This window comes from Cucurbita moschata, unplaced genomic scaffold (genome assembly GCF_002738365.1).
Source record: "Cucurbita moschata cultivar Rifu unplaced genomic scaffold, Cmos_1.0 Cmo_Scf00014, whole genome shotgun sequence".
NCBI lineage: Eukaryota > Viridiplantae > Streptophyta > Magnoliopsida > Cucurbitales > Cucurbitaceae > Cucurbita > Cucurbita moschata.
The window spans coordinates 4,748,148-4,768,298 of record NW_019268530.1 but is presented as its reverse complement, the minus strand read 5'-3'; the positions used below and the strand labels follow the sequence as shown (position 1 = coordinate 4,768,298).

The window sequence follows — 20,151 nt, the reverse complement described above, 5'->3', positions numbered from 1 at the left end:
ATTAATATACACGTATCATTAATATTCTATATACTATCTAGGGTTGCATTTCTCGACGTTTATTCTATTGAACTTTTGGGTATCGTGCTTGAATTCAATTAGCTTTTTAGTTCAATGGTATGAGAATGAAAGATTGATCTTCGTTTCAAGGACGGTAGCTCGTGCATGAACTAGTTATAGCTTGATTTTTTTTAATTAATGAATTTTGAAAGAATTTTATGTTTCATGAAAGTAGTGGATTGGAAATTTTATGTTTCAAGGAGTTGTTCATGTTGATTTTTTTTTAGTAATGTTATTTAGTAATGTTCGAACTATTTTAGATATTATCAATTATCGCTATTGAAATTAATTTTGGATTAATATTGAATCTAGGTTGCTTTCTTAACCTAATGAAAATTTAATTGGAAAAAGGAAATTAAAGCCCTAGTGCACGTTTTCCCCATTTGGCTTCTTCTCCTTCTCCGACGAGTGAAGTCTTGCAATGTACACGTATTTCTAGCGAGCGAACCAAGTGTGGTTGGTACAGAAGAAGTAGGAATCATGATTCTCTTACGTTTCCAACGTTAATAGAAGAACTTTTGAGACTAAAAATATTAAAAATATTCCACTGAAAAGAGGGCCTTTTAGTTGGGCCGAGGCGAGCTATTATGGGCCAGAAAGAGTCGAATGGGCCGAAACACAGTTCAGAGTCCGCGAAGCCCAAACAGTGTGTCGTCGTTTAGAAACCCCGAATTGCCTAACATCCCCCAGAAAAGAAAAAAAAGAAGAAAAAGAAATATATTTCTCCGTGTTTTGCTAAAGATTGTTGAGAAATTTAGAAACAAAAACCAAAGGGTAAAAGGCAGAAAGGAATTTGTGAATTGCTCTTCTTCTTCCCATTGTGGGGGTTTTTCAGATGAAGGACCCGTTGGAGAGGACCAAAGTAGTGATTAGGCACTTGCCCCCTTCTCTCCCTCACTCAGATCTCTTCCACCATATTCATGATCGCTTCGCCGGTCGCTACAATTCCTGTTACTATCGTCCCGGAAAGACCAGGTTCCACTTTTCTCCTCCTCCTCTCCTCTAATTTCCTTCTAATTTCATCTTTCCCGCACATAAATTAGTATTACCAACTGGGTTTTCAGTTTTCACAAATCTGGAGCTTCACTTAGCCTAACCGCGTACTGGGTATTTTTCTTTCTCCTTTTTCCCCCTTCCTCCTTTCTGGGGTTGGGGGGTTTCTGTGATTACAATCATGTTCACCACTTCTTTCTCCTTCCTCCAATTTGGGGTTTCCTCATTACCAATGCCTTACTTACTATACTTCCTGCTTTTTCTTCTCTTTTGTCTTGGATTCTCTGGACTAAGCCTCACAATACTGAAAGTTTTTTACTCATTCAGAGGTTTCTTCTGAAATAATTTTGCAGTCAGAAGGAGCAGAGGTACGCTCGAGCCTACATAGATTTTACCATACCTGAAGATGTTTTTGAGTTTGCGGAGTTTTTTGATGGCCATGTTTTCGTCAATGAGAAGGGTAAAGATGACACCTTTTTTTGAAGCTCAATTCTTTTCTGATAAGTGGGAGATAACAATTTTATGAATCAGACTATTGCTTAATGTTGATTGATGATATATGTAGAGATTACCCCTTTTGAAGCTTAGTTTTTAATTGACTGCATACCAGTTTAACTTGTTTCAGTTAAATGGTTACAGGTGCTCAGTATAAGGCTGTAGTTGAATACGCACCTTCACAGCGTGTTCCGAGGTCATCTTCTAAGAAGGATGGTCGTGAGGGGACTATATACAAAGGTAAGCATCAGTTAGTGAGAAGATGGAATAAGTAGTTGTTCTTGTTTTATATTGCATATTGTGTTATGTGAACTATCTGTTCTTGATGAAAGCAGATCCAGATTATTTGGAGTTTTTAAAACTCATTGCCAAGCCTGCTGAGCATCTTCCAAGTGCAGAAATACAGTTGGAAAGAAAAGAAGCAGAGCAATCTGGTTTGTTATTATGTTCATGGACGACTTGTTGACGTTTATTGCATTTGTTAATCTTATGTGGAACGAAGCCAAATAAGTTATATAATGTAAAATAGGGTGCCAAAAAGTCGCTGAGTAGTCATTCTGTAACTTCGCTATGAACGGCTGCAGAGATACTACTCGGTTCAAGTTCGGATAGTCTAGAAGTTTTATATGGCTACTTTTGTTTTGCAGGTGTTGCAAAAGATACTCCAATTGTTACCCCTCTCATGGAGTTTGTTCGCCAGAAACGAGCAGTTGAAAGTGGAACTCAGGTGATATTCTTAACACATCGACCTGTGTGCTATATCTTAAAATTTCAGAGAAAATGAAACTACTTGTTTACAAAAATGAAGGTCACAAGGTATTGGTTCTGTCTGACCACCTATATTAATATTTATACATTCACTTACCATTAAGTTGACATTCCTTCGTTTGAATTTGTCTGCTGCTTGTGTAACGATTTCAGCTTCTTTTCCTTATGAGTTAACGACATGCATGCTATTAATTCCGATGCTCTTAGGATGGTTGTCTATGTGGTCTTGAAGATTTTTATTCATAATACATCAATTTCTCACTATCTCATGTAAGTTTTTTCATTCAATAGGGTTCTTCAGTGCCTCGGAAGGTTAAAAGAGGTGTTGCAGCATCCTCTAGAAAACATGAGTCGAATTCCATGAAGCGAGGGATGGAGAAGAAGAAGGCATGTCCTACTTTTCCAATGTTTTGTTTTTCCTAAGGTTTTTAGAGTTCGTAAATGTTAATTTCTTAGGGGAAGTATGCTGTCTTGTCTTGTCGTAGATCTCAGAAACGAATGAAGAATAAGACCTAAAGGATGATTATAAAAAATCCTTAAAGAGAGGCATTAGACCTAGTGAAGGATCCAACGAGTCCCAAGAACTCTCGAAACCTTTTAAGATTCTCTTGTTACTCTCTAGCCATATTCCATTAAGCGGCAAGAAACTAGTGAAATATTTTATGACCTCGATCTAACCACAATCTTTATGACAAACCAAGAAAACTCCTAAGGCCTCAAAAAAAGTTGTAAATCAAGGTATCAAAAGGATATGATCTAGATCCTCGAACACTCGTGATTTTAACCATTTTAGAATTACTTCCAAACATGCCCTAAAAATGCATTGGTGGTATGGCCTCAACACAAAGGAACATGGCCTCTGTATTTAGTCTATGGTGTTAACTCCCTAATGCAAGTTCTGCCACTCTCAAAACTTGATCTTCTAGGAAATTCTTACCTTCTACAATGAGGTGAAGCAGAAAATAATTAATACAGAGCCTAAAGTTTCGACTCTACCGAACTCAACCTAAAGTTTCTAACGTTATTGGTGGGTTAGTATTTATATGATTTAAGTTTTGTCTAACTGGGATTGAAACTGTCTCATGCCACACCACCTCGAGGTTATGAACAGTGAGCGCTAAAATTTAGCCTTTAGGTTAGCCCCCTTAAATTTCATGCTTTTACTGTGGTGATCCTTTCTTGTGAATAATTTTATAGTCTTATCTTTTTGGTCTGAAGATTTTAGTTATATTTTCTTTTATTCATGCAGTATATTTTGAAGGACAGTGGGAAGAACACGAACCGCAGAGACAAGTCAAATTTCATTTTGGTGCCGAGGCGAGAGGATCAGTCAGCCACTTCAAGTGGAATTGGAATTTCTGACGTTGGTACAGGTTAGATTTCTTTGTGATCAGCAACATTATTTAAGTTGCCATTCTTCTTATCCTTCTCAGTTACTGGTCCATTGATTGTTAGACTGTTGAAAATGAGTTTGATTTATATTATCTCAGCGATTCTATGCTTCAAGTCATTAGGAGCAGGGGAACATTAGCCTATATGGTTTAAGATCTGAACACTCGTTATTCCACTGCCTACGATGGGGCGAGCTCTCATAACTATTTTACGTTTTTCGCATTACTAATTACCCTGAGCCCAGTAGTAATGTTCTTGAAAATGTCTTTTTTTCCCCCCTTGATTAGTAATTATCTTGTTTATTTCTTGGATTTTGTCATATTGTGATGTGCAGATCACAAACTTGCATGTTAACATATACATTATTAGCTATGGAGCACATATCCATTGTTGTATTATATTATGTCCATCAGGAAAAGAGGGAGAAAACAATGTCCTCCATTAGATAATGCATTCTCCTGCATATCAATATGTTCTACATATGTATAACGAATTCGTCGTCTAGATTTGAAGGCTCTGTTTCATATGTCTATGTAACAGCCGACTCTGGAAAGAAAAAAATTCTGCTTCTCAAAGGGAAAGGGCGAGACGTATCTCATGTATGTTTCTTAAGTTCTCTTTACTAATTAAGTTATTACATCTTTTGTTACTCTCTTTTTCTTTAGATATTAACTTCTGTGAATGATCTCGATTCTCACTCTAGGCTAACTTGGTGGGTACCAATTCTGTTCTTTTGCCTCATATTTTGACACTTACCTTATCTAGTTCATGCATAATGATACCTTTACAGATTGCTGATGGCATGTTACAGTTTCAGAGCGCGACATCTTCTGGGAATTCTCCTGCTAATGCTACAAAACAGAATCAGAGGCGTGAGGCTGGTGGAAGCATGATCAGAAGCATTCTTTTAAATAATGATGCACGTCATGGACAGAGTTCATCAGTAGCCCAGTCTCACCAAAAAATTCAGATCCTGAACTCAGACAATGGGAAGCGACCACCTCGTCCCATTAATTCTCGATCTGGGTCTAATGATATGTCCAGTAATGATCCAAATCCATCTGGTTCAGAAGGGGATGGAAAAAGGGCTATGGAAAATAAGTTTAACAAAAAGGAACATCATGGCCTGGGTAATGCTAGTGAGAAGCAAGAAAAACGAATTAGAAACAAAGATAGACCTGATCGTGGGGTTTGGGCACCACGTGGTCGTTCAGATGCCTCAGTCTCACAACTTGATGAATCCTCTGTTTCACAATCTACTCATTTGCTTTCTGACTCGGTTGAAGGTACTACTACTATTATAACCCATTGGGGATGACAGACTACTTTCTTGTGTATTATACTGGACAATGGTCGAAGTATTACATTGTGTTCCAGATATGAAATTATAACTCTAATTATCTTTAATGCCTTTACAGCATACCGTGGGGAAATGAAAGATGATGTTCATGGAAGCAGGACTGGGGATGTTACAACCACTGTGAGTGGACGTAGCAGTTCAGTGGAGAATGGTTATACTTTCTCACAAACCTTCTTAACATTGTCCATCATTTATTTTAGGAGATATCCAAAGGTACTCACCTTCTGTGCTTCTCTAGGTTCGGTTAGACATGTTGGGCGTCGTGGGGCTGTCCATATTATGAAGGATGATGGATCTTTGAACCCAAATGAAGGAAAACCATCCAGAAGAGGTGTTGCCGGTGGCCATGAGGTTTGCTTCTGCATCTAAGCTAAACGACTAACTCTCATGCTACACAGTCGCTTCTTTTTCAGAAACTCATTTGCTTTGATGCATATATGCAGAAACAAGTATGGGTTCAGAAGTCATCTTCAGGTTCTTAACATATTTAAAACATGTGAGTCCTTTTAATTATTAGCAAAACATTTGATCTCCTTTAAGATTAAAACGAAGATTATGACATGGTTCTCCATTGGACGATGACGATGTGTGTAATCTGTCGAACAGATAATGGCATCCAGACAGGACTATGGTTCCTCAAACTTCCAGGGGGATTGTCTCCATTTCTGAGGATTAAAAAATGCACATCCTCAGAAGGCATTCACCATGTAAAATGGAGATGTGCCCTGGAAGCAGTTGGTAACAGTAATAGGTTTCGTGAACTGGATTGCAAGATTTGCAATTGTTTTGTCGTATACAGGTGGTAACAAAACAAACACAAAGTTCTCTGGTTGAAGATCGAATATGCATGCGTTCTTAGAATTTTTGGTTTTACGAAATCAAAGTTTCATTGGTTGGTTGAAGACCAAATATGGTTGTGGATTTTGGTTTGGTATGATCTGATTTTTTGCCCAACATACCAAGTGTGATTGCTTCACCTGGACGAACGTGTCGGTGTCGGTATATACACATACGTGGTTTGAGTGACAGGATATCAAAGCCAAGAGGGAGGTTCCTTCCAACTTCCCCGTTGCTTCATGTTTTGGTCATATGCCAAGTTTTCTTTCCCTTAGAAGAAGCTGAATGTAGAAAGTACCTAGTAGTACTGTACTTACCATAATCTCACAAGGGGTGTTTGGTTTGGTACACATTTGTTCTTCGATTCCATGCGTGGGGCAGTGAATCAGAAACATCGAACTTATACTCTTTCATGTCGTAGATGAGGCATTGTGATGGATGATTATGATATGTGTTTCTGTCGACTAATATATAACACTTTTATTTATTCTTTCTGCTCATATTCAACTCATTCAATTATATTTGCAGATTATGCTACCAAATTCATCAACCAGATGCCTTCTTATTGCTTCGAAATCGACATGAATGAAACTCTAATCAACACCTCGTATCTTTACAAGAAAAATTATGGTTCTTTATATATCACTAGAACTTCTAACACCAGAACATGACTGATTCCCATCCACAATTTGCTTGGTTCTGCTATAAATAAGTAACTTCAAAAGGAAAAAGAGAAAAAAAATCTTTTTGTTCTTTCTGTTAGACAGATTTGAGTAAGAGAGAGGCTAGTTTTTATGGTATTTGAGCGATTTCCAGGAGGATCTTGTGCAGTGACTGTGGCTTAGAGAAAAATGGACAATGATCACTGCCTTTGATCTTGAAAACTCTTTCTGGTGGGTTTTCCCTCACCAGCTTTTCTTGAACATCAGGTGAGAGTGCACGATCATCGAGCGTTTGAACGAAGAATCGACGCCCGCTTCCATAGTTTTGGGGCGACAGTGAGAGCTTCTCCATGACTGGACCCAGTGGGAAAGGTCTCATGGAAACCATAGCCAAAGCAACATCCTGCCGTGATACCACACATTAAGAATGAATCATAGACACCACACACTAAGTAATGATCTAAACTAAACTACCTTTGTAGGAGATTGATTAAAGTATAACCCCTTCATTTGTTCTTTCTCAAACATGAATCCTGTAGGAGGTTTGTCTTTTCCCTTCCCATACATCAAATTCTTAGAGTCTTTCATAAAAATCTCTTTTGATCCAATCTGCAAAACGATCATAAGTTTATATCATCAACATGAACAACTGAGAGGAAGTGTTCTTATAATGCCCAGAAAAGCAACTTTCCATAGCTATAAATGCTAATCACTTACCTCTTCCATGAATACATCAAAAGGTCTCTGTCCATCAGCCACCATCGTTGCACACACGTAAACTGCTTTCGCTATTTTATTCGAGAAATGTTCCGATGCATACGAAAGACAAGCACCTCCACTACTGTGCCCAACTAGAACAACCTTCAAAATACAAGAATCGTTGTGTAACTATGAGGTATAGATACAGATACAAGCACAGACACGGACATGCTAACAAGTATAGATACAGATACAAGACACAGCCACGGACACGCTAACAAGTATCGTACTATCCATCTTAGTTATGCAGTCTAATTTAGAGAACAAGCAGTTGAACCATCAGAACAATTTTTTGAAGATAAATCCTGAACTATTTATTATCAAACCTTTTCATCATTAGGAAGATCTTGAAGATAATCAGTCAATGGCTTTGAATACTCTGCTAGAGTATTCACCCCATTTGTATCGGTTAGATCGATACCGGAACCTTTGAGATCAATCGCTACGGGCGACAATCCAGATTCCTCTAGTAGAGAAATGGTTTTGTACCAGCACCAAGCTCCAAACCCTTCACCATGAACTAAAACAAATTTCTTTTCCTTCACATTTTCCAGAAAATCTGCTGCCTGTGTCAAATTATATGATAGATCCATCAATGAAAAACTCACTCATGAACAACAAATCAAAGAATGAAAATGAGAAAAAGTAAACATTATAAATCTCACCTGCGGATTTGCTTCACTTGAACTCACATCTGCTGCTCCACACAACTTTGAATCTCTCTTGCTCTGACTCTGAGGGGGAAAAACTCATTAGGATTATACTGATTACATTTCAATAGTCCTTTTACTTTCCATTCAAGGCTAGTAGATTTCTCATAATTTGCATCACATGGCAGATTAATTGCCTAAAAGTTGTTTTCTGATATCTATATTAAGCAGTAAAGATCATTCATCCTCCCCATAATGATATAAAGAACATAGTAATGATAGCCTGAAAAGGTCAATCCATAAAAAGCAGGGGAAAAAAACTATTTAAAACTGAAAAGTAGACTAAGAATGATTATAAAATATGAGGATTCCCAAAAGGCAATCGGCTATGAAATTAACAGAGCATAATCATGATAACCCACTTTTTCTTGAATGATTCAATCACCCACAAAATAAGTAATCAAAAGTGTTGACAAAAAATGAAGTCCGTCCCACCTGCTTTCCATTAGAGAATGGATCGGAGAGATTGCGTCTACGAGAGCTAGTCGACCCAATTCTCTTCGAAGTGGATCCATCGAACCTCTGAGATAATTGGAGCTGATGAAGAGCCAACGAAAGAGCTTGCTTCTGCAAATACTCTTCTTCACTCTGCAACTTCCTTTGAGACCGACCTATTCTCTTACTTCTAGATCCATTCTCTTTCACGTCCTTCTTTGACTTGCACATTAGGCTATTACCCATTATTCAGTACCTAAATCCCCACAAAACCCACAATCTTTTTTCGACAAACCCACAAGAAATCTCAAGAAATCTCAAGAAAACGAATTCTAAGGCGAGAAATGGGTCGCTCTGTCCACCCCTTCCCTGGGGTTTTGTTTCGCCATGATTTTGTAGAGAGTTTAGTTAGCGGGAGCGGGTGAAAAGAAGAGAGTTGTTGAAGATGAGCGGAAACAAAAACAAAAAGGGGGTTGGGCCGAGCTGGGGTTTCAAAATTTGGAAGACTTTTTAACGCTGAAATTAACAACCCATGTTTACAAATCGCCTCAACGTTTTATTACTCGATCAAGAATTGATTTGGGAATATGATGATAATTGAGAAGAGATTGAAGAAATTGAAACAAAACAGCAACTTTACAGTTGAAAACTTGAAGGAGAATAAAAAATGATGATAATGGGGTAGAGTGTGTTTGTTTGTTTGTTTGTTAACTTTGGTTAAATTAAATCAAAGCCGTTTCAGGGCAATAAATGATTCTTGTCTACTTTTTAAAGCATGCAGCTTTTTCAATCAATTCTCATCGATTTTGGCGGTTGCCGTGGACATCAACAATGTACAGCAACAAAATTTTCATCTGTTTGTGTAGTTTTGTTAACTGATTTGAGGTGGGATTTTCCCATGTCAAAATTTAGACTCGAGTTTTAACAACTAAATCAATTTTTGGTACATAACTTTTATTTTATTACGTCTTGATCCGGTGTTTTAAATTTTAGCTCCTACTACTACTAGTTTTTTTTGTGCCAGTCTCAAGAAAATTAGGGTAGCCACTAGTACTTGCACCTCATTGGAAACGAGTCTATCAACTTCCTAGCAACTGGAGTACTACTATTATTCTATTATTCCACCAGGGCCTCCATTGACACTTCTTCGGTGGCTAGGCCCCGACTTTAGGTACAAGTTTTCTCGAACAAATAAGAATGAACGCATGTATGGAAACATATTTTCATGCGAAATTTAAAAAAATGAAATTGGTAAAAAAATTAAAAAAAGGAAATAAAATAATTAGAAAATTTGAAGACAAATAGTTATTGAGCATTGACCATAACCATTGAAATCTTAAAATGTGTTTGCCAGTCCAATCTGCAGGAGTACAACAACAACAACAAATATGTATAGGGAAGGCATTAAATTAAATACAGCCAATGCCATTTGATTTTTCAAAAAATTGTGGCTGTTAATAGCTTCCAAAATCTCTGTCAACATCACCCCTACCCCTTTGGATCTTTCCAAACCCATCACTAAAAACAATTAATGACGTTGTAATGACACAATAATTGTGATTAAACAAAACTAATTATGATATGATATGATAATTATTCAGAATCAATAAACTATAGAGGTTGAAAAAGTCAGAAACTTCTCATAAAGACAATTATAGTAAGCATAGTTCATCAGTTCATCGTATCTCCAACAATTTTTTGAAACTGGAGGAGAGTTTTACAACCTACAAAACCATCTCCAACACTAACATCGTACAAACTAACTACATTCCTAAGCACTAACAGCAGCAGCAACCATTTTTACACATTAGTCCACATTCACCAGAAACACAACAGAAAAACAAGTGGGGCTGTTGAGATGAATCTGGGAATCAAAATGGAAAAGAAAAAAAAAAGACATGGATGAAGATTTGATCTCTAACCAGACATCATCGACATTGCCCGCCTGAAATCCAATGATTTCAGAGCTGATTCTGGGAAATGATTCCCACCCGGTACCCATAATCCTTTGTTTGGCAGCATTACTTGTGGTTGGGAATCATTTCCGCTGTCCTGTCCAGCAGTTGATGAAGACGCTTCGTTCTTCTTCTTTACAAATGCAAAGAATTCGGCAACTTGACGAGCATACCTTCATGAGCCAACATACACAGCGAATAAGAATCAAATGTAACAAACATATGCAGATTAGTATCAACATTAGTGCCTGACAAACTGTTTATAAGTAAATTTTCGGGGTTGAAATATCACAGTTGCCATTAGATGACGATAATATTTGACATTCCCTCGCTCCGGAATGATAAATGCAATATAAACAACACAAAACTCGGCTTACTGTCTCTTAGCATCAACGTCTTTGCTGAAATCAATGTTTGGTTCACAATCAAGAACCAATGCAGGCACCTGCTCACCACAAAAAGAATAAAAGTTAAAAGTAGAAAAAGAAAATCATAAGCTCCTTTTGGCTGCATATAGGTATTGAAAGAGCAAAATGGTGTGCATTTTGGTTCAGATCACCTTCTGAATGCTTCTATGCATATGGTCACCCTCCAAGAAAAAGACACGATCCCTAATATCAGGGTGTAAAGAACTGTCTAGATGAAATGGAAGCTTACTGACAGATAGAACCCCATGGTTACCACTTTGGAAAGGGAACAGCCAGCTTTCGTGCTTCTCGTGCAGGTCACGGAGGTACTCTAAACTGACCCCACCTTCCTCAGTTCTCTTACGTAGCTTCATTCTTTTGTGGCATGTATCAGGGCTTGCTCTAAGATAGATGAAACCATCAGGAATTAACCCGGGCAAGGTTGATACAACTGGATCAAACCACGAGTCATAGATGCTGATCTCCATCTCATTCATCCAATTTGCTTCATGAACAGCTCTCACAAACACCTTTGATAGTATCAACGAAACAAAAGTGTCAGCTTTTAAATTATAGTAAGGGTCTCTTCTTCTCAAATAAATCAGTCAAGTAGGAAAAAGGAAGAAACTGCAGGGTATTTCGTTCATCAATGTTGATCATTAATGTCACAACAAAAACTGACTCTAGAGAAAGTCAAATGAAAAATCATGGAGCCCTGACACACGACATGTTTGACTTTTTAAGATTAAAACACGAAGTTATAGATTATGTCTTCTTACCATTCGGTCGCTGAAAACGCTCCTTTCCATCAACCTGAGTGGCTTGATTCCACCAGAAGACTCCCTCTCCTGCATAACTCTTGTGACAAACACATAATTCTGGAAAGTATAAGCATATCTTTCAGGCTCGGCATAAAATGCATCTAGTATATTGAAGTGGTCAGGTCCTATATCCTGCCACTTGTCAATAGGTTCTGGAACCACTTCAACCAGGTCACGTAGCTCAAGAGTTTCATTAGCTATTCTTTGAAGAAATGTCGTCTTTCCAACACTAATATTTCCCTCGACACAGAATGTAATCCGTTTCTTCTGAGATGGCTTTGCATCTGAGTTTGAACTGTCCTCTGTCAACTCTTCATCGACACTGTCTTTTATATAAGCAGTTATACTTTCAGCATGATTTCTGTGGATAATTCCAACAGAACTCTGTAAGAACTCAACCATCTTCGGGCTAGAATCACCAAAGAACTGCAAAAAAGGCAGGGAGTGTTTTTCATGATAGCTTTAATCATGTTGTCCTAGCTATTACAAATACTTTTTCCCTAAGTACATGTTAATCAGCCAAGCACATTGATGGAATTGGATTTACTTTGTCATAGACAATTTCTAAAATATGCACATTAGAATTTAAAATAAGGATTCCAACAGAGTGAGTTTGAGATGACTTTTGATCAACACTTTAAAACACTATTTCTCTTTCAAAAGTGATACTAAACCTACCCTTGTTCATCTTCAAAACGAAACACAGTAAACCACAATGTTTCTATACTTCTAGCATTACATGGAACTAGCAGAAACCAATATCAAAAATAAGAAAACTACTTAGAAACAATACTCATAATATAGTATTTTCAAAACACAAGTGGCCGAACGTATTCACCTTATCTTTATACAACTGCTTGAGCTCAGCCACTCCTCCAATCCCCTTCTCCACTAGCTTCTTCAAATTCCTTGGACCAACTCCAGGAATGGTCAACAAATCAGGATCACCAACCAACACGCTTCCACCAGACAAACTCTTCTGCCTCCTATTCGACTTAGACCCTTTTTCCTCCAAAACCTTCCCACTTTCTCTACCATTATCACACACCATTTCATCTCCATCTCCACCATTATCACCAGCCACAGCCACCCTCGAGCTCTTCAGCTCCTCAACACCAGAAGAAGAAAACAACCCATCAGAATCCGTGTGCACCCACGCCGGCCGTCGCAGTCCATTTCGATTATCCTTAAACACAACCCACGCACGCAATGCGGCAGGGGTTTCGATTGCGCACCGGCACAAGTAGCAATTTCTGGACGAATTAGCGGCGACGAAGCGAGAAGACACAACGGCGGAAGAGGGTTTTCTGATAAGAGAGGAAGCGGAAAAGGCAGAGCCAGTGACGCCGCTATGAAATGAAGTAGCAGCCGACATAAGAAGAGGCTGCTGCGGTGGTTTAGGGCTGAAGAGGGTGGTCTTGGAAGGTAGAGAAGAAAAGGGTTTAACAGCAGTACAGAGAATGGGGGCTGAGGAAGAAGACGAAGGGTTTAATCGCAACAGTTTCTGCATCGCTTGTTGTTGTGGGCATTTCAGTGAGCAAAAACCCTATTAACAGTTTTGAAGAGGTTTGAAGAGAAAAGAGAATGAGATAGAAAAACAGAGAGCGGGAAAGCGGTTGAAGAAAGGGGTTTGGCGCTGCGGGGATGATGGAAATGGAGAAACAGTAGGAGGAGAAGGAAAAGGAGGCTAAGGGTTTAAAATTGCGGCCATGTGAGCTGTGACACTGTCAGCCCTCCCACAGGGTTTTGGCCCTTCCGTGTTATCTACCGAATGGAGCGATTAAAACTTTTATTTAGTCAACAACCTTGCCTTTCGGATTTTAAAATTTTAAGAAGCGTGGAATAATATTTTTAGTCTGAAATAATATATGGTTCACTTAGGAGAGAATCGTGTTTAAGTAATATTATAAAAGACACACTATAAATGAATAAGATTGGATGTCTTATTTAATTAAAATTATTGATACCATTAGGTTATGGAACTGCTGCTTGTAGCTGAGTCAACGTTTATACATAGCAAAGTTATATTTGATAAATGATATGTAAAGTAAATTGTCATAAATAGTAAATAGATATGTATAAAAAGTTATATATATATATATATATCCATTAGACAGAGCTTTGAAAATGTTATTCTCTGTATTCTCTAGCCAATATTCTCCTTGCATTTTGTCTATCTTGTTCTTTCTGTTCATCTAGATCGAGTGTGTGTGTTGTTGTGCGATCCTAACAACTGGTATCAGAGCTAGGCGGAAGTCACCACGATCTTTGAAGATGGAAAGTTCAAAGATTGGAATTGAGAAGTTCGATGGATCCGATTTCGGTTTCTGGAAGATGCAGATTGAAGATTATCTGTATCAGAATAGTCTTCACGAACCCTTGTTGGGGGTGAAGCTGGATATGATGACCACAGAGTAGTGGAAGCTCAAGGATCGACAAGCCTTAGGGCTGATCCGGTTGACACTATCAAAAAATGTGACGTTCAACATCATCAAGGAGAAGACAATGTTAGATCTGTTGAAGACGCTATCAAATATGTATGAAAAACCGTCGGTTATGAACAAGGTGTATTTGATGCGGAGATTGTTCAATCTACAGATGTCTGAAGGTAGATCTGTTGCTAATCATATAAATGAATTCAATATGATCGTAAGTCAGCTGAGTTTGGTGGAAGGGTAAGTCATCTTTACCCGAGTCGTGGGATACCGTTGTTGCTGCAATCAGTAGTTCCCGAGGATCTAACAAACTGAAGTTTGATGAAATTCGAGATGTAGTTCTCTGCAAAAGTGTAACAACCGGGGAAAATAAAATAATAATAATAATAATAATAATAATAATAATAAAATAAATAAATAAATAACTCATACAAAAAAATTTGGTAACCGATCTTTTCTCCTTCCTTCCAACTCTCACCCCTCCTTCCCTAAAAAATAAATCTTGTAACAAATCAGGAATTCTTTCGGGTAAAAACAATTGCATATTTACCCATACATATCAGAATTTCTTCCTCCCCACAATTATCTCTCCTCAACTGTAGGTAACAGTTACTTACTGCAAAAAGAAACAAAAAAAACAACATTGTTAGATTTACTTGAGAAAAAAAAGAGAATGGTTTTACAGGTCGAGATTCACAGAAGAGTTAACAACTTTGTCAGATTTACTTGAGAAAAAGAGAATGACGTTTACTAGTTGAGATTCACAGTTACGTGAACATAGATCTGATCAATAAGGTATATATTAAATCTTCATTTTCTCTTATCAAACAACATTGTCAGATTTACTTGAGAAAAAAAAAGAATGACCTTTACCCAGATTCAAGTTAGGTGTAGATAGATCTGATCAATAAGTGTATATTAAATCTTCATTTTATTCTATTTTTTTTTAGAAATCACAGCCAATTCTTTTATCTTATTTATTTTTTTTAGAAATCATAGCCCATTATAGGTAGATATTCATTAAATTTACGAAATCGAACATTTTTATGAATACCCAAATGAATAGATTAGAGATAGAATGGCCAAAAAAAACTTCTAAACCGCAAACACTGAGGAAAGATTTGGAAAGAAACACTGAGATAAGAAAGATTTGGAAACAAAGATCCACTAGAAATTTGGAATACATCACAACAGACTTAGAAGACAACAAATAAAAAAAATGAGGGAATTAAAAACCACATGCTAAATAGAGAGGGACAGGTAAACACAGAGGATAAATACAGAGAGTTAGAAATTAGGGAATTAAAAACCACATACTAAATATAGAGGGACAGGTAAATACAGAGAGTTCGAGGATAACTTGAAATAGTTGTATCTACTTTCTTATACAACCCAACAGTAACCATGAAAAATAAGATTTTTAATAAAAATATAATTATAGATATATAACATTTCAAGACTTTTAACAATGGACCAATGTAAATTAAAGAAATAATGTTGTAGAGTTCAAACTTGAAACTAATGTCATGGGCTCATATAGGTTGACTCGGATTTCAAAGGACGAAATCGAACTTTCATTAAAGATATATTTGTGACAACGACTTAAGCTAACCAAGTAAGTGACCTTACTATCGGCATGGTTATATTTAATGTTGACATGTGCCCTGTGGTTCTGCACGTGTCATATATATTGATACGTGTGAATTGTCTGTGGATCGATATGCTTCCTATCTATTATGTATATGTTATAATATGTGAATTGTATGATAATAATTATGGTATGATGTGTTCAAGGATATGTTTGAGATAGGATACAAGAAGGATGCACAAAACGAAATGTAATGATAGGAGTAAAATACGTTCATGAAACGTTAAGGTCAGGTTACATACCAGAGTGATATGGATAAGAGAGATTGATGGAAGAATACGGTTAGACTACGGGTAGAAAGAGATAAGTTGGTGATAGATTGATAGAACGATAGTGTTAAGATTGATAGAACGATAGCGTTACGTTAAGTTCTTGTGATGAGATGACTAAGGTACGTTCACGTATTGATATGTCTGTGATAGGTATAAGAATGTTAAGACTATGATAAGTTAGAGAACGATATGACTATGATGTAACACCCCTAATATTTTACCTATTTAATATAAGGTCATTACTATACTTTGAAATACGGAATATACATTAAATGGACCCTATTCATAAATGCGACTTACTCTAGCCTTTTATTACCTCAGGAAAGAGAAAATTATTACAAGGGAAAAAGAAACATTGTTGAAAATAAAGGGAAAGTTACAAAACCAAATGAATGTTTTATTCTACCTATGGTTTATTATGCAAACATATTTCAACCTATACTAACCTATACTAATGATGCAAACCGAATTCAGCTTAGACTACGAAATGGAAAAAAGAACAAACAACTATCCTATGCATGTGCCACGGTCCCTAGGTGTACGATGTCGCCGTCGTTGTCACATGGGTGCCTTGCCCTTATCTGCAAAAGTAAAGTAGCACGAGGCTTGAGTATTTCTAGAATACTCAGTAAGTGACCCCCTATCGGGGTTATGTAACAATCACATGCAATGAAATGATGGGACCTATCGTTTCGTTTCGTTTCATTTCGTTTTCCCTACGGTGCAATCCTAACGGGTAATCATGGACGTGTACCATATACTCTACACACAGTCCATACGTGCGAGTATGGGCTCACCAGCTAGTTCGCACACCGCTGGGCCACTGTCCTTATCCGGTGGGCATACTCTGGGAGCCCCTTATGTCGGGACCCGTTAAAACTAGAACCGTCACGACAGCGCTATGCAAAGCATAACAATCGCTATCCTGCCATTGGATGTACGCGTCCGTACCCTCGTGATGGGATGGGGGTATCCCCCCTGATGCATGAACACACATAATGCATGAGGTCCCCCCTACTTCTACATTTATCGTTAATGATCATAACCCCTTGTCACCTTCCATGCTTCATGTCATTCTCATTTTTCAATTCACATTTCATACATATTCCTATCGGGGTTATGATTCCAGACAGTTTACCGTGTTTCATGTCATACAATTCATGTTGTTTACAATCACATAATCCATACAATCATGTCATAATCATTCAAGAGCCACATATCGTCACATGCATAACATATCACATCAAACTAAGCAGCATACATAGCATACATTCACGTTTACAAGATTTCGTACTTAAGCACATTAAACTAGCATACAATTTAATGCCACATGCAAATCCACGGGCACGTGCCAACATACAGCAAATAACGCGTAACCTACGATGGGTGAGCCACTTACTTGGTAGGCCTTAACCGAAGTACTCCCTAGAATATAACGTAAGCTCCTAGCTCCTCGTGAACGTTCTACGCTTCCGTTGGTGGTTGGTTCCTCATGGTTCATTCGTCACTTTCGTTAGTATTTCACAAATACAATAAATTCCCAACTGGAATTTGTGAATTACGATCTTAAAATGTTCGATTTTACCTTAAACAAGATCGAAATCAGGTCCGGGAGGGACGAAACGGTGTCAATCAGGCTGGAAATAGGCTTTCCAAGCCGAATAAGCCGCTGGAGTCGAGAAGCCGCCGCCGAGCCGATTAAGCCGCCGGAGCCGAGAGGAGTCGCGCTGCAGACATGCACGTGGCACAATTAGAGAGTGATGCGTGTGCAGGGGTCTCAGGTCGAGGCGCGGGTTATCGGAAAGCTCGCGGGTCTCGGGTCGTACGCGGGTGACGGGCCTAGCACGGTGATGGGCTGGTTCGCAGGTGACGGGCCGTGCGCGGTGATGGGAAAGCAATGCAGGCGGGCTGGCTTATGTGGTTTGGGCTGGAGTGTTTGGCCCGTGGGAATTGTCAGGTTCTGGGCAGACCGAAGGGAATTGGGTTCGGTTCGGGTTGTGGATCCGGCCCTCGGGTCGGATTCGTCCTCTTTGCCCGACTGCCTGCACGATTTTTCGACAATCTTTCTCTCTCCTCGACAACGTCATCTTGATGTATTTTTTCCCTCTTTTTCCTCGGTTCCCGAGATTCTTCTTCACCCTAACCCCATTTTTTGGTACAAATTTTGTTTGTAAGGATCTCACACTCCCGGATCTGGAGAAGTTCGGAAGTCCGACGTTCCATCTTCCTTATCGATGGTGTTCAGCGTAAGGGATTCGTCTAAAACCTACTCCTGATGTGTGTAAAGGGTTGTGGGATTACTTTTATGGTGTAAAATGGAGGTTTTGACGTCGATTCGTATGGTTCGGCTTCGCCGGAGTTCCGTCGGGTTTTCTGTTCCTTCTCGTTTTTCACTGTTTTCATTACTTTGCAGGTCATTTCAGGGTGGCTGAAGGTCGGGGATGAGATCTGTGGCATCCCAGCCCTCGGCCGCCCTTTGTGGGTCGTGTGCGAGCGAAAACTCCGGTGTTCGCCGAAGTTTTCGGCTCGCCTGACGACCCTCACCCTTTTTTTTTCTGGTTCCGTTACATATGAAGTGTTTACGTTATGACTAGTTTATGATATTATACACTGTGATGCAATATGTCATGGTATGATGTGTATATGATGAAATGTTATGTTAAAGCATAGAACGTTATGTTAGCTCTCTTAAATTGTGTGTATACAACATGATATGAATGACATGAAATTACGATAAATGGTATGAAGTATAACCCCACTAGAATTATGTATGATTTGAGAACTGAAGAATGAGAAACGATATGACATGAATGATGAATGATATCTGAAACGATATGAAAAATGATATGATATGTACATAATGCTAGTGAGGTTGAATTAAAGGATAATGAAAATGGAAAAGTTTTGGGACCTCATGCATTATGTGTGCTCATGCATTTGGGGGGATACCCCTATCCCATCACGAGGGTACGGACGCGTACATCCAATGGCAGGACAACGATCGTTATGCTTTGCATAGCGCTGCCGTGATGGTTACTAGTTCTAGCAGGTGTCCGGCCTAAGGTGCTCCCAGAGTATGCCCACCGGATAAGGAAGGTGGCCTAGTGGTGTGCGAACTAGCTGGTGAGCCCATACTCGCACGTTTGGGCTGTGTGTAGAGTATATGGTACACGTCCAAAATTACCCCTTAGGATAGCACCGTAGGAAAAACGGAATGAAAGATAGGTCCCATCATCTCATTGCATGTGATTGTTGCATTTAATCCTAATAGTGGGGTCACTTAGTATTTCTTTAAATACTCAAGCCATGTGCTACTACATTTTTCAGGTTGAGGCAAGACATTACTGTACGGCTGACGACGACATCGCAACTTGAGACCATGACACATGCATAGGATAGTGGAATTTGTTTAATTAGACTTAGGCTAGAATATGATGTTTTAAACTTAAACGCTTATTTATTTTATTTCGGGTCTTTTGTTGTGTCATTTAAAAGATGTTTTCGAAACACGTAAGTCTATGGTTGTATTTTAAGATAAAGGTTATGTTTTATGGAATTTAAATGAAGTATTCCGCATTCAATGTTTATGGTATGCATACAGTAGCGTGAAGATGAGCTCGAGGGCTAGTAAGCTCTGGAAAAGGGAGAGGGAGAGAATTTTTTAGTTCAAGCTTTTAGGGTAAGTTTTTGGTCGGTTTTTAAAAATTAAAAAAATCCCTCTCTATACTCAATGACGCTGCGTGAAGACCAATTCCTTTAGCTTCGTAGAGACTAATTGAATTTTTCATAAAGGAATCAAGAGCTGAGGAGGTCTGGATTAGCCTGACCAAGATGATGATTTTTCTTGTTTTTGGAACCCATAAACCGGAAAACTTTGACCCCAAAATTGAAGCTCCATAGTGTGATTCATCCACGAGCCTTTATACCAATAGATTTGTGGGAAGAAAATGAAGAACATTGTTGAAGACGACGAAGGGAGATAAGCTCTCTAACCCCCTGATCGGAGAAGGAAAGAGGAAACGGATTCTAGGTTCACAATAGGTGAGTGATCATCCTTCTTCCCCGAGTGATATCTTTCTGTACAGCTTACCGAATTGGCCGAAACATATTTCCACACCTTTGTGTATGCTAGGGCTCATCAA

General features: G+C 38.5%; 3 protein-coding genes across 4 annotated transcripts; 1 reads left to right on the top strand and 2 right to left on the bottom strand.

Moving 5' to 3' along the window:
- Positions 1 to 785: 785 nt before the first annotated feature.
- Positions 786 to 6,392, top strand: LOC111452331 (regulator of nonsense transcripts UPF3-like). Of its 2 annotated transcripts, none has more exons than XM_023092989.1 (13): positions 786 to 1,035; positions 1,407 to 1,513; positions 1,693 to 1,788; positions 1,884 to 1,982; positions 2,196 to 2,275; positions 2,608 to 2,703; positions 3,566 to 3,689; positions 4,249 to 4,307; positions 4,520 to 4,994; positions 5,127 to 5,219; positions 5,307 to 5,419; positions 5,512 to 5,564; positions 5,675 to 6,392. In XM_023092989.1, the coding sequence occupies exons 1-12, from the start codon at positions 896 to 898 to the stop codon at positions 5,548 to 5,550; spliced, it is 1,521 nt and encodes a 506-aa protein (XP_022948757.1). In that variant the 5' UTR covers positions 786 to 895; the 3' UTR covers positions 5,551 to 5,564; positions 5,675 to 6,392. The 2 variants fall into 2 exon arrangements, with proteins under 2 accessions (XP_022948757.1, XP_022948756.1); XM_023092988.1 differs by having other exon boundaries at positions 4,499 to 4,994.
- A 125-nt stretch (positions 6,393 to 6,517) lies between these two features.
- Positions 6,518 to 9,142, bottom strand: LOC111452332 (putative methylesterase 12, chloroplastic). Its single transcript, XM_023092990.1, has 6 exons — positions 8,472 to 9,142; positions 7,992 to 8,060; positions 7,653 to 7,892; positions 7,285 to 7,428; positions 7,042 to 7,176; positions 6,518 to 6,970 (listed from the first exon to the last, which is right to left on the bottom strand). Exons 1-6 carry the CDS (start codon positions 8,715 to 8,717, stop codon positions 6,698 to 6,700), a joined length of 1,107 nt encoding a protein of 368 aa, XP_022948758.1. The 5' UTR covers positions 8,718 to 9,142; the 3' UTR covers positions 6,518 to 6,697.
- A 949-nt stretch (positions 9,143 to 10,091) lies between these two features.
- LOC111452665 lies at positions 10,092 to 13,405 on the bottom strand. The gene is made up of 5 exons (XM_023093486.1): positions 12,493 to 13,405; positions 11,613 to 12,080; positions 10,986 to 11,363; positions 10,804 to 10,871; positions 10,092 to 10,599 (listed from the first exon to the last, which is right to left on the bottom strand). Exons 1-5 carry the CDS (start codon positions 13,162 to 13,164, stop codon positions 10,389 to 10,391), a joined length of 1,797 nt encoding a protein of 598 aa, XP_022949254.1. The 5' UTR covers positions 13,165 to 13,405; the 3' UTR covers positions 10,092 to 10,388.
- Positions 13,406 to 20,151: the final 6,746 nt, after the last annotated feature.